This window comes from Syngnathus scovelli, chromosome 13, assembly GCF_024217435.2.
Source record: "Syngnathus scovelli strain Florida chromosome 13, RoL_Ssco_1.2, whole genome shotgun sequence".
NCBI lineage: Eukaryota > Metazoa > Chordata > Actinopteri > Syngnathiformes > Syngnathidae > Syngnathus > Syngnathus scovelli.
This window is the reverse complement of record NC_090859.1, coordinates 15,078,137-15,091,143: the sequence shown is the minus strand read 5'-3', so window position 1 is coordinate 15,091,143 and position 13,007 is coordinate 15,078,137. Positions and strand designations below refer to the sequence as shown.

General features: G+C 58.9%; 1 protein-coding gene across 7 annotated transcripts; it reads right to left on the bottom strand.

Moving 5' to 3' along the window:
• Positions 1 to 7: 7 nt before the first annotated feature.
• On the bottom strand, positions 8 to 12,930 carry pi4kaa (phosphatidylinositol 4-kinase, catalytic, alpha a). 7 transcript variants are annotated; one of them, XM_049737488.2, is made up of 53 exons: positions 12,732 to 12,929; positions 12,014 to 12,130; positions 11,850 to 11,943; positions 11,658 to 11,746; positions 11,455 to 11,527; positions 11,116 to 11,393; positions 10,732 to 10,798; positions 10,524 to 10,672; positions 10,377 to 10,442; positions 10,202 to 10,298; positions 9,918 to 10,109; positions 9,736 to 9,836; positions 9,475 to 9,603; positions 9,267 to 9,406; positions 9,097 to 9,192; positions 8,855 to 9,038; positions 8,667 to 8,767; positions 8,434 to 8,602; positions 8,304 to 8,354; positions 8,124 to 8,232; positions 7,913 to 8,049; positions 7,693 to 7,826; positions 7,539 to 7,621; positions 7,365 to 7,435; positions 7,163 to 7,287; positions 6,994 to 7,075; positions 6,833 to 6,916; positions 6,545 to 6,754; positions 6,336 to 6,428; positions 6,111 to 6,267; positions 5,844 to 5,971; positions 5,592 to 5,750; positions 5,365 to 5,516; positions 5,179 to 5,286; positions 4,836 to 5,056; positions 3,900 to 4,070; positions 3,756 to 3,835; positions 3,477 to 3,676; positions 3,313 to 3,400; positions 3,061 to 3,228; positions 2,919 to 2,972; positions 2,725 to 2,845; positions 2,506 to 2,635; positions 2,335 to 2,405; positions 2,164 to 2,236; positions 1,742 to 1,922; positions 1,565 to 1,669; positions 1,363 to 1,488; positions 1,169 to 1,289; positions 928 to 1,087; positions 764 to 853; positions 612 to 695; positions 8 to 467 (listed from the first exon to the last, which is right to left on the bottom strand). In XM_049737488.2, the coding sequence occupies exons 1-53, from the start codon at positions 12,828 to 12,830 to the stop codon at positions 416 to 418; spliced, it is 6,420 nt and encodes a 2,139-aa protein (XP_049593445.1). In that variant the 5' UTR covers positions 12,831 to 12,929; the 3' UTR covers positions 8 to 415. The 7 variants fall into 7 exon arrangements, with proteins under 7 accessions (XP_049593445.1, XP_049593447.1, XP_049593450.1 ...); XM_049737490.2 differs by having other exon boundaries at positions 9,267 to 9,399; positions 9,474 to 9,603; positions 12,732 to 12,928; XM_049737493.2 differs by having other exon boundaries at positions 4,929 to 5,056; positions 9,267 to 9,399; positions 9,474 to 9,603; positions 12,732 to 12,928.
• Positions 12,931 to 13,007: the final 77 nt, after the last annotated feature.

Here is a 13,007-nt window from a genome sequence, read left to right as displayed (position 1 = left end):
CGTAAAATGACTTAAATGACATTTAAGTGCTTTGGGATACTTTGGGACATATTCACAAGAAGTCATAATAATTCAAAAGAATTAAAACCATTGCACAAAGGCTAAATAAAACTTGAGATTTTCTAGAGCTCAAAACGAGTTGGCAAACCCACACGCACGCACGCACACGCACACAAAATTCCCAGAACACACTAGAGTGCCGCTACGGAATGACTTTGCAGCGATGACTCGTCCTCGTGGCCTGACAAGTAACACACATAAAGTAACATTTGATGGTAATCTTGAAATAGTGCGAGAAATAAAGTGCACGGAGGTGAGAGGTGGTGATGATGCTTGAAGGGTGATAGCACTGTTGCTTTCGGGTTTGGACTCGCTGCCGCTGCTGCTGCCGCCGCTGCCGCCGCCGCTCAGCAGCTCAGTACGGAATTTGGTTCTGGTAATATTGCAGCATATCGTAGGTTTTGCTCCTGGAGGGGCGGGGGGGAAAAAAAACAATAACCCAAAATGGCTTCTAGTCTCCTTAAAAATTGGGACAGTCAAAAAGTGAAAAGGTCATATTCAGCAGTTTAGCGTAACGCTCCGCTAGGCGTTAGCATTAGCCCTGCGCGTACCTGCTACTGAGGAAGCAGCTTTGGATGACCTTGATGATAAACGCCGCCGCCTCTTTCTCGCTCATCTGAGGATTAAACCTGCCTCTGAGCGGGAGCAAAAGCACACCATTGGTTTCCGTCCGCCGCTCAACGTTGACAATTTAGCCACTCACTTGAGGAGCTTGATGGTCTGTCCTCGGAAGCAGGGCAGCCCCGTGTCCAGCATGAGCGTGACCAGAGACACCACCGCGTCCATGTAGGGACTGCGGGGCAGACGGCCACATTGGAGACCCCGGACCGGATCGGACCGGATCGGACCGGGCGGGCGTTTTCCTACCGAACGGCCAGGTAGCCTCGCACGCACATCTCCATGAACCACTTGAAGGGCGTGGCCTCCATCTTGCCACCCATGATCATCACCATTTCGTCGGTCAGCTTGATGTCGGGCTCCCAGCCCAGGTTGCCGCCCGGGGAGCTCTCAAACATGAAGCCAAAGTCTGCCCAGGCAAGACGATGGATAGACGGATCGCTGTGCTAGCATAGCGACTGTGAGCACTTTGTTTTTTGTGGTCATTTACCGATGTGGATGAGGTGTCCCTTGCTGTCCAGCATGATGTTGCCGTTGTGTCTGTCTTTAATCTGCAGCAGGAAGAGCAGCAGGCTGTACGCCGCCATGCTACGGATGAAGTTGTAGCGAGCCTGCGGGAACCGGGAGACCGGTAAATGGAGACACGGGACCGGGAAGGTAAAGCAAGGGAAGGAAAGGCGCCACCTTCTGGAAGGCCAGCGTGGATTCGTCGCCGTATTGGTTGCGGAAGTAGTCGTACATGCCAAAGTCCGTCTGCCGGCCCAGCTGGTCGCGGGACTTGCAGTCCGGGATGCACTCGATCACGCCGCACTGAGGAGGCCCAAAGCGCCACGTTGCCCGCAGCCTGCTCGCAGGGAATCAAACGCTGACTCGGAGGGAGACTCACCCCGGGAGCAGTGGCCACCACCCGGTAGGGGAAAACAAAAAGGTCCAGGCCCACCAACTGGAAGATGTTCTTGAAGAGTCCAATGATCTGCAGCGCCAGCATATCCTGCGCATAGCCGAGAAAAAAGAAATCCACGGCTTTGCGCCGTTCCAAAAGCAGCGCAAAAGCGAGGCTCACCTGCCGGCAGTCGTCGCCCACTTTGAAGATGGCCGCCTGCCAGCAGACTCGCCGCGCCGCATCCGGGTTGTCCCCGTCCTCGTCCAGCGAGTCGGACGGGCAGCGCAGGCCCTCGCGCTCCAGCTCGCTCACGCCGCAACGCTTCACTTTGAACTTGGCCAGGTAGGGAGCCTTGGCCGCGCTGCGGAGGAGGGAGGACGGACGGACGGACGGACGGACGGACGGACGGACAGACAGACAGACAGACAGACAGATGGCGGTAAAGCACTACTTGTGTCACGGTCAACTGCTTTGGACATTGCTTCTAAACGAAGCTCCCAAACTCCCTCCAACGTCGTCGAGCGAGAACTACTTTTGTCCAAATGAAGCTCACGGCAACAGTTCCAAAGCGCTTAGCATAATTAGCACTCAAGGCTTCCGACCTCTGCATGGGTGTTCCGGACTTGTAGTCGATGTCCAGAACGATGGCCTCGGGGTTACTGGGCAGGTAGCAGCCTAGCGCACAGCACACACACATTTTGCATTTCACTGTTCACTGTGACGACAACGACGGAGAAAGGTGTCAGGGTTACCGCCATTGAGGTTGTTGTTACCTGCTTGAACTTTGATATCCGCCAGAGCCTTCAGACAACCCCGTTTCCGCTCCTCCCCTTTGGGGATTGGCCTGAAAGATCATGTGGTCACCTCAACATTGATTTTTAAAAGCCTTTGAGCCCAAAAATGGCCATGCGCCTCCAGCCATGCTTTTGTTGGCGCCGACTTACTTGATGATTGCCGACACGTTGGTGATCTTATTAAAGAAGTCAAACTCCCGCTGGTAGAAATCTTTGGCCGGACCCGACAGCGATCCCGTGATCTCCTCCACCATTTGCTCCAGCAGCTCACCGATGTCGGCTGAGCGGCCAATGGCGTCAGGAAGCAGGTCGTTGATTTGAATTAAAAACAACAACAACAAGAACAAACAAAAGGATTTGAAAACTCACGGTCCTTCTGGTGCGCCTCCTCGTCCATGAAGATGTTGGTCTTCATGTTCCAGATGAACTGGTGAGCCAGCAGCTGGGACTTCTGCGCGGCCCACAGGATGTACTCCCGCACGTAGCCCATCTGAGGTCAACAATTGCACAAGCGTCCTGATATTTTTGGAGCCGGCTGCGACTCCTGACGTGAACAAATATACCTTATCGTAGCGCAGCGCTTGAACAATCTGCGGGATGTAGAACAAGATGGCGTCCTGAAGAGGGGGAGAAGAGAAAAAAAGGAACAAAGAGAAAGAAGCATGTCGGGCCGGGCCGGGCCGGGTCGGGTCGGGGGGGACTCACCGGAGGGAAGGAGCGCAGCACCTTGACGCCGTACTGCGCGGTGAGCGGGTGCGGCGGGTACATGCTGCTGAAGTAGGACAGGCCCGTGGGCGGGTCGGCGGGCGCCCAGCACAGGATGTGGCTCAGCTCCGGCGAGTCGGCGTCGATGGTGTGCCACGTGACCAGGAACTGCCGGCCACCGCGCCAAAAACAGGAGCGCTTGAGCGAAGCCGCCAGCCATTTTGAAGAAGAAGAAAAAAAAGGGGGCCTGACCTTAACGGCTTCCGGGACGTCGCTTACGGCGCCGGGGTCCAGACGCACCAGGCGGGTCACCTCGGCCGTGATGGCGTCGTTCTTGAACCTTCCAAGGAAGGCGCAGGTGTTGGCTGCGTTTTTTTTATGGTTTTATTTTTGGCGGATGCGAGCGCGCCGCCGACCTGCTGGGCAGCTGCATGGCGAGGTAGGGCGCGATATTCCAGGCCAGGTTGACGTTGTCTTTCCACTGCTTCTCGGTCAGGCTGATGTATTTGGACCTCCAGTTGGCGATGCTGGTTTCCACCGACTGCTCGGTGGCGATGGCCAGCTCCTGAGCGCACAGCGGGTTGTACCACGTGCTCAGACGCTCGATCTCGCTCGCCTGGCCGCCAAAAGAGGGAAGACGGCGGGTTGGAATGGGGACGGGATGGGAACGGCCGGAGAAATGCACGGACGCTCACCAGCAAAGCCAGCAAGAGCGTCCGGCGCTTCATGTAGTACTTGTGCAGCTGCGTTCCTCGGTTGCTCTTCTTGGACGCTCCTGCGAGGTACGGCGTCACGCCATCACCAACTGAGGCTTTCGACTTTGACTTTGGAAAACCCACCGGACTTCTTGGACGCGCTGGACATGCCGCTGGAAAGCGGGTACGTATTGATCCATCCCTGGCCGCTCTGCTGCGAGCGAGCGCTGGAGTCGATGCTGCCGCCGCCGCCGCCGCCTCGCATGTCGGCGGCGTTCATCACCGACAAACTGTTGAGCGACGGGTCCTGGTTGTCTGGCCGGGAGCACACAAAGGCGCGTTTAGCGCGCCACGGCGCCGTAATCGCCACCGCGCAAATGGCACGACGGCGTCCACACGAGTGATGATGGAGATGTCGACATGCCCGCCCTGAATCGCGGGGATCCCGGGCTCGCCTGAGCGACATGAGCAATCTGCCCGGGGATTCCTTCAAAAGTTTGCCTGGTGTCCCACAAGGCAGGCTCCGCTCTGGAGCCCTTCCCCTTTTTCACGGGCTGGCTGCCCCAGCGGGCTGCTTGCTTGCGTTTTTCGAGCAGCTCTGGGCCAGTCGTGGCCACTTGCCTCGTCTCTCGGAATTGACGAGGGGAGGATTCAAGTCGTGCTGGATGGGGAGGGCGGATGGATGGATGGATGGATGGATGGATGGACGGACGGACGGACGGACGGACGGACGGACGGATGGATGGATGGATGGATGGATGGATGGACGGATGGATGGATGGATGGATGGACGGGTTGGTGGGTGGTTTGGTTGGGTCAGACGGACGGACTGACTGACTGACTGACTGACTGGATGATGAGGAGTCGTGCATCTCCACACAGGTGACACATTTGTGCATCTCGTCCTCACGGCTACTCAAAGGCTTTTAGAGAATCAAGAGAGGAAGTTGGAATGGAGAGCATCTCGGAGCAGCGCGCTGAGGGTTGAGCAAAGCATCAAATGTGCCACGCACGCACGCGCGCGCCCGCCCGTCCGCCCGTCACGCCAAACATGCTCTCGCCGTCGAGGCCGAGGCTTACTTAAGATGGATATCGGAGAAGTGCTGGACACGATAAGTGATCCGAATATCCCGGCAGAGAGCGTGCTCGGGGCCGGGGTGGTGCCAAGCTCACCGGGGGGCACCAGGTGGCACGCCGCCAGGTACTTCTTGTCCGACAGGATGCCGGCGTAGAAACGGATGGCCACGCTGATGTCCTCGCGCAGGCGCTTGTCACCCTGGGTAGGAAACTTTGGAGACACGCTGCAGACGGAGCGCAAGCTCAGCTTAACTCCGACTCGGACATCCATTTTGGCTCGCAGCTCAAAATAAAAGAAAATAAAACATGCAAGTTGGCTCACTGCCGCAGTTGCTCGCGCGCGTACCTGAAGTAATCAAAGGCTGTGGAGTAGATCTTCTCTCTGAGGACGTTCTTGACAGTGGGGTTGGTGATGACGTCAGAGTGGAGCACGGCCAGGCCCAGCGTCAGCAGCCTGCAGAAAACAAAGACAGGAGGAATTAGAAAAAGAAAAAAAATCAGCAAATGGCTGACCCCGGGAGTGCCAAAGCACCTGAATCGAGGTCCGATGGCCGCGACGTGTCGGTTGAGGTTGCTTTTGGCCCCGCCTACGTTGAGCGAAAGCGAGCGCTGGAGCAAACTGCAGAAGATCTCCACCTGGTCGGCGCTGCAGTACTTGGCTATCTCGAACCTCTGCACCAAAAACTGGACGCAAAGCGCCAGGCCGAAGTGGGGAAAAGGTGAGTAGGGGAGGGGGGGGGTTGACGCCGGCAGACGGACCTCAATCCAGATGTGGTGGGGGGTGACGTCCGGCGGGCAGGGTACGGGTTGGCTCTCCTCGGACGCCGCCAGAGGGTCGGCCTCCTGCTGCGCGTCGGAGAATAAGCCCATCTTCAGCTCCACCGTCATCTGCCACGCTCCTGCCATCTCGCGCATGAACTGTCCCCCCCCACCCCAAAAAAAAGAAATGAGCGCAAACGCAGTGCAAAGTGATGCAAAAATAAAAAAAAATGTGGGTTTCTTCTGGGTTACCGGTACTTCCACGCCAGCACGCCCAGCCAGCAGCCACTCCCAGCAGGCGACGGCCGTCTCCATGCCGTGCTCGCTGAACATCTTGAGAGGAGACCAGCAGAGGTGGTGCAGCAGCTGAGGGTCGCACTCTACGCACAAACATCGGCGGACGTCACAACACGAAGACGGACGGCGAAGCAAAGCCGAGCGTCCGAGCGACCGAGCGACCGTCCGAGCGACCGACCGAGCGACCGACCGTCCGACCGACCGACCGACCGACCGACCGACCTTTGCTGCTGATGAGCAAGGCGGCCAGCTTGAACATGACCTCCGTGAAGCCTTCGGGCCGGGCCGAGTCCAGAGCCTCTGCCATCTGCTTGACCAGCAGCCGGCCCAGGTCCGGCTGGCCCCGCAGCGCTTGCGCAAAGTGGATCATGCCCGACACCTGCGGATGGGAAAGGAGGAGCTGTAGGCCTGGCCTTTGAACGAGAACGGGAGGGACGGCTCGCCCACCTCTCCGGCGTACCGGTTCCTCAGATTGAGGGAAGCCATGAAGTTGGAGTAGTCCTTTTTCACGCACGCCGGTCTCTCCGTCAGCTGAGTGGACTGCGGGGGAACGAGAGGAACGCCGTCAAGTACCGAAACAAGGCAAAGCGGCAAAGCGGCATAGCGGCACAGCGGCAAAGCGGCAAAGCCAGCTAGCTAGCTAGCTGTCGAGCTACCCCCAGCGCCGTGCTCTGCCGGTTGAAGCCGGCAAAGTGCAGGATGCTCTCGGTGGCCATGGCCAGGCCCGTGTGCTGCGACAGACCCGACACCCAGTTCTGGTGCTTGTTCAGGTACTCCTGCAGGTGGGATTTGGTGACGGACGGCGCCCACTTCATGGCCTCCTTCAGGATCTCCCCGCAGCGGGCGGCAAAGTCCTTCACGATGCTCTGCAAGCATCGCCAAATGTGGTGAAAATGTGCAGCCTGTCTTGAGTTGATTTGGTTTGCAAAGTGGGAGGAGCTGACCTCTCTGGCCTCGTGAGTGTCGGGAACCGTGATCCTGTAGGGCGTGTCGGGAATGTCGTAGTACGGCTGGTCCTTGTGGATGTCCTGCGTTGGACAACATCATTCGTTCCATTTTCACAAGTGGGAAAAAGTAACACGTGACTTGGCCGGGGCCAACTCACGGCGCTGAGCGAGAGCGACAGGGTCTGCAGGATGTCCAGCATGGTCTTCAGCACACGGCCGCTCCACAGCAGGTGAGGGAAGCTGAGAAAGCAGCCGCACCAGGACACGTGTGAGCGGACCGGGTCGGGACGGGTCGGGCCGGGCCGGGCCGAGCCGAGCCGAACTCACGTCTCGGCCAAACCGGACAAATATTTGTCGGCCACTCTGCGGATCCTCTTGTGGATGTGGTTGAAGTTGACCAGCAGGAACTGGGCGTGGCGCTCCAGCTCCTCCTCGTGCACTTTGGTTTTGGCCTGAAGGAGAACACCAGATGAAAGCCGCGCCCGGCGAGATGGGCCCACCGCTGGCCGTGGCCCGCTCCAGGCCTTACCTTCTCGATCATCATTTGCAGGAAGACCTCAAAGACTTTGTCGCTGACGGCCACCACGCACTGCATCATGCCTGCGAGCGAGCGGGCGGGCGGGCGGACGCCAACGTTCATGTTACGCAAGCTAACGTGGGGGGGGGGGGGGGGGGGGGGGGGGGCTTGCTAAACGGCTCTTACCCGATTTGTCCTTCTGGATGGCCCGGTCCTCAAAGTAGCGGAACATGACCTCGAAACGTTCCGAGTCGGGCGAATTCAGCATCCTGATGGCAAGCGATTGTTATTTGGGCCACTTTTTCGGGTCTGCCGCAAAGTGCGCCCAGCCTAGCCAAACCTCATGTACTCCAGCCTGTAGACGGACAGCAGGTAGGTGGACATGGCAAAATCCAGCTTGTTGACCAGCGCGGCGCCCTCTGGCGGCGGGTCCAGCAGGTTGATGATGGTGCCGCGCAGCTCGTTGAGCTCCGCCTGGGAGGGACGGAGACGGCGGGTCAGGCGGCCGCAAGGCGCCGCCTCCGCTCGCTTGCGCCTTTGGAGCGTCGCCGCGCCGCTACCGGGGTGACCGTGTCGTTCTTGAGCGCCGAGTTGTACTGCAGCTCCGAGCGCAGCGGCTCGCCGCTCGGGAAGGTCAGCAGCGGCGATTTGGTGGCGATCTCGCACACGCCCTCGTACCACTCCTCGGGCCACAGACCTGCGGGGGGGGCCGCGGTGGCGGCGAGTCAGACGGCGTCTCACCGAGACAAATAGGGGCAGACCGAGGCGCACCTGAGCCTTCCACGGCAAAGCCCATCACCACCGAGTAGAGCCAGAAATCCCTGAAGAGCTTCTGCAGGCGCGGTTTGGCCTCCTTGATGGGCGCCAGCCTTTTGGTCAGCTGTTGGCACAGGCCAGCGTTTCAAGAGGCGGAGGAAGACGTTCCGACACGACGTTCCGGACGCCGCTTACCACTGCGATGACGGGGATGAGGACGCCCAGGTTGCCGGCGCTGCTCGATGCCTGCGGCGCGAGAAAAGACGGCGCTCAAAACGCCAAGCAGAGGCCCGGTAAAAAGCAAAGAGGGCCGGCCGGGGCAGACCTTGAGGGCCGGGCCTTTGTCGGCCGCCCGCTCGCTGGCCCGCTTGCCCTCCAGGCCCAGCTGCACAAAGAGCTCCAGCAGGTTGACCAGCAGCTCGTCCACCATCTGCTCGGCCTGCAGGTTGGCCGCGATGTTGCCCAGAGCGTTGATGACGGCCAGAGAGCAGTGCCTGCCGACGCCGCAAGCGGTTAACCGAAACAAAAACAAAGCCTGACGGGCTCGACGAGGCCGACCTGTAGCCGTGGTCCTTGTAGTCCTTGGTGGAGTAGACCATGGAGCTGGCCTTCACGCTGATTTGCTGGAACAAATTCCACACCTCCTGGTAGATGTATTGCTGCAGGGGCACAGCGCGAGCGCCGGCGTCAGCATGTCAACAAAGACGTGGCGGCGAGGGCGGGCGCCCGGCGGGCGGGACACTTGCGTTGCCCGTGATGACCATGCAGCCCAGCTGGTCCACGATCAGCACGTCCAGCTGCGACGGCGGCTGGCAAAACTTCTGCTGCAGGATCTGCAAGATGGGCTCCATCACGCGGGGCGTGTCCCGCAGGGCCACGGCGATGTGGCCCAGAGCCCGGATGGTGTGGTCCGGGATCAGGTGGGCGTCCCTGTGCCACACGCAGACGTGAGTGGGGACCCTCGGAAGGGACAGACGACAGCCATTACTTGTCGTTCTCCTGCGAGATGTACAGACGGTTGGACAGGCTGGCCAGGAAGGCTTCCACGATGACGTTATCCATGGTCAGCCCCGCCTTCAGACACCTGAGGGCGAGGTCACACCAGGTCACGCACGGTTGCACCTGTGCCCGCTCCGGGGTTGTTGTTTTTTTCTCCACCTGCAGATGTTGTCGATGGAGATGTCTCTCAGCTGCTCGTACATGGAGGGCTGACTCTTCTTGCTCGCCGAGTTGGTGCCGACGGTGGACTGGGAGTGCTCGTTGGTCACGTGGATTTTGATCTCGCCGCCTCCTTGAGCAACTCGCACACAGGAGGAGAAGCATGAGCCGAGCCAGTGGTGGGAGGCGGGAGGAGGCGGGGCTTACCCGCTGAGCACTGGCTGTGGTATTTGTAGAGCTTGACCAGGACGGGCGAGGGCACCACCAGGAAGTCCCTCAGCGACGCGGTGACCGAATGGGCCACCACCGGGAAACGCTCGCACAGGCGGCCCAAGCCCTGCGCCCGCACAAACGCGCCAAGATCAGAGCGGCGCTGCCGAGCGAGCGAGCGAGGGAGGGAGGGAGGGAGGCTAGGGAGGGAGGGAGGGAGGGATGGAGGGAGGGAGGGTTAGCGCCACTGGTGACTCGCCTGCAGGCAGCAGATGAGGAGGGGCATGTGGGCGATGATGACTTTGCTGGAAGTCTTGGACTGCAGCTTATCCGACAGCTTGCTGCAAAGGTTCTCGGCTCCTGCGGCGGCAGTGAAAGAAGATGAGGCGGCGCTGCCGGCCGGCCGGGCGGGCGGGCGGATCTGGCGACGGAGGCTCCCACCTTGCTCCTCGGTGACGGCCCACACCATGAGGTCCACGCAGGCGGCGTTGGCCTGGCAGCGCAGCTTGAGCGGGCTCAGCTCGCTCTGCAGGTACTCCACGTCGTGCAGGATCCTCTGCAGCTCCGACTGGCTGCTGCTGAACTGCTCCAGCACAAAGTCGTGCACCTCCTTCACAAAGTCCGTCCGGAGGTCTTTTCACGCAGGGAAGGTGGGAGGGAGGCAGGGAGGGAGGGTCAAGCGGGGGCGGTCGACGGGACGGATCCAAAAAGGGGGCGGGACTGACCTTTCAGGTTGTACAGGGTGTCTCGGAGCATCTTGAAGATGGCCACGTAGAGCGGGTCACTGAAGCTTTTGTAGTGCACGTGAAGACCGGCACTGGACTGCAACCAGAGCAGAGCCTGGCGAGTGAAATAATAGTCCCCGTGTTTTGGGACCAACGAGTCAAGCCGCCGTCTTACCGCCAAAAACTCGGCCAAGGTTTCGTCCAGCGACTTTAAAAAGGACTCTGAGACGATGTCTTCAACCTGGTGAAGGCGAAAACCAAGATGTGTCAAGATGGCGTGTTCAGGCGTGCGTGCGTGCGTGCCGTGCCGTGCCGTGCGCACCATCTGCAGGAGCTGCCGGAGCGTGTCCAGGGGCACGTGAAACTCTCCGCGGCTGCTGCCGGTGAAGAGAGGCGAGACGGAGAAGCTGGAACTGATGGTGGAGAAGTAGTAGTCCGGGTCCACGGAGCTCCCGTCGGGCAGGTACGAGCCTGCAAAGAGGTCGGGCGTTCGGGTCGATCGGCTGCGTCGGTGGAGGAGCCGCGCTCACCTTCAAAGTACGGCGCCGAGGGGTCTGCCGGGGAGCTCGGGCTCAGCATTGTCCTCTCTGGACTGGCCTGAAAGTAAATGAGCGTGAGAACGTCGGGCCCGTTGGAAGCTAGCCGGCTAGCTTGTCCAAAACAACTCGAGTCAAAATTTCTTGCTTTTGGCCAATCTTACAGCCAGCCAGCCAGCCAGCCAGCCAGCCAGCCAGCCAGCCAGCCAGCCAGCCAGCCAGCCAGCCGCTAACTCGCTAGCTCGCTAACTAGCTGCATTATCCATTCGTCGATGTCACGTTCTCACACTAACACATTTTTAACAAATCAAATCAAATGTTCCTGTCTTCTTGTACTTCAGTCATACATTTGTCATTTCATTTTTTTTTTTTTTTTACCTGTTGAGACACGATGGATACAGAGGAGCCCTTGCACCTCAGGGTCTCCGGCGGACACACGGTGAGGAAGGAACTGGGCAGGATGGAGCGGAAGTCATTGAAGGAGCGCCGTCGCGCCGCGTCGCCGTCGTCGGCCGCCGACGGGGCGGCCGCAGCCACCCGCGGGAACAGCTTGGACAGCAGCGGCTCGCTGGTGTTGCTGTAGCGGCCGAAGGCTCGCGCCACGCCCAGCAAGGTGGGCACCGTGTAGCGACACGTGTACTCCACGTAGGCGGGACCTGAAAGCAAAACACAAAGTCAGCAAAACGGAGGCCGGCGGCTGACAACAGGCAAGGTCACCTTTATCGTGAGACTGCGGGTTCTTGCATAGCTCCTGCAGGACTTGCATGACGTCCATGATGCTCTCCACAATCTGACGCCACAGTGACATCATCACACCACTATGACAAAACACTCACACATAGATACACACACACACACACACACACACACACACACACACACACACACACACACACACACACACACACACACACACACACCTGTCCACGCGAGGTTTCATCTCGCTGGGCGACGTCCGACAGCAGGGTCACGAAACAAAAGCTGAAGTTCTCGGCCACGGGAAGCGTTCCTACAGGAGTGGAGAAGGAAGTGCACGCGTGGTTGGTTACGTGCGCCGCAGGTCCCCCATTGCGCAGAAGAAGGTCGGAAGACAAGCGGTGCGCCGATTTGACCTGGTCCTTTCCGTTGCGAGCCCTCCTCGATCCAATGAACTCGGGGAAGTCCTTTGAGCAGTCCCAGGAGGTAGGGCACGATGGCGTCTTTGTGCTGAGACGACAGCGCCGCTTTGAGAGCCCGCCCGCAATGAGCCGGCCGGTCCCGAGAGCGCCGTGCTCACCTGCAGGTTGGACTCCACCAGGAAGACGCCCAGGGCCAGCACGGCGTCCCGACGCCTCTCGTCCAGCTGGAAGACGCCTCGCACGTCCACGGGACACATACATTGCAGCTTTTGCACCTGCCGGTGCGACAACACGGGACAACATTTTGCACCACGGGACGTACATTGCGTCCTCACGTCGAGATCTTCTCCTCTTGCTTCTGGACTGTCTTGATGCAGCATTCGTCTGTTTGGGGGCTTTTAGATTCTTCTAGGTTGCCCAGGTCTGTGCTTAGCCATCTTTTTAATGCTAGAAGTCTGACGTGATAACATTTCAAAACAAGTCACATCTCGACTCTTGTTGACTTTCCAGTTTGACCTTGGCCAGAAATTGCTGCATATATTTTTCCCTTCACTACAATGACAGAAAATGATACTTTCAGAATGGAACGCTGAAAATGTAAATCAATTCATCCTTCACATACCGCCAAGTGTGTCATGTAGGATTATCATCCATTGGCCGACTTCAGCTTAACACTCGGGCCACATTCGACCACTTACGACCTGGCTGATCGCCAATCAATTTCACCATGACCTCGTCTTGACTAAAATAATGTCACATTGCTGACAGTAAGCCAAAAAGAGACACGATGACGTCACACACACACACCGCCAACTCGCCCCGTCCGCTATGCAAGATGAACGCTTACTTAGCCCGGATGCTAAGCGAAGTGCTAACCTTATCGAGCGGCGCCAGCCGATGAGCCGCCAGCGAGCGAGCCAGCGACAGGACGGTGTTGAAGTAGAAGCCCCGGCTGCCCTCGACGTGGACAGCCATGTTTACACTTTGCGACTTTAAAGCAGCGGCAACACCGAGAGCAGCTGAAGCATCTTGCGCTTTTTTTTTTTTTTTTTGCCTCAAACAAAATGACGCGACGACATGTACGGCGAGAGCGCAGGTCCAAAACCGCCAAGGCAGGAAAAAGAGGCAACAACAACGCACGCGCGCACACGC

What these genes read in the sequence shown, in the direction of transcription:
- pi4kaa (XM_049737486.2), bottom strand. Translation starts at nt 12,830, where the DNA reads ATGGCTGTCCACGTCGAGGGCAGCCGGGGCTTCTACTTCAACACCGTC. An exon ending in ATGAAACCTCGCGTGGACAG is followed by an intron (nt 11,528 to 11,657) that starts GTGTGTGTGTGT and finishes CTGTGGCGTCAG; the next exon opens with ATTGTGGAGAGCATCATGGA. An exon ending in GGGACACCTCATCCACATCG is followed by an intron (nt 1,088 to 1,168) that starts GTAAATGACCAC and finishes TTGCCTGGGCAG; the next exon opens with ACTTTGGCTTCATGTTTGAG.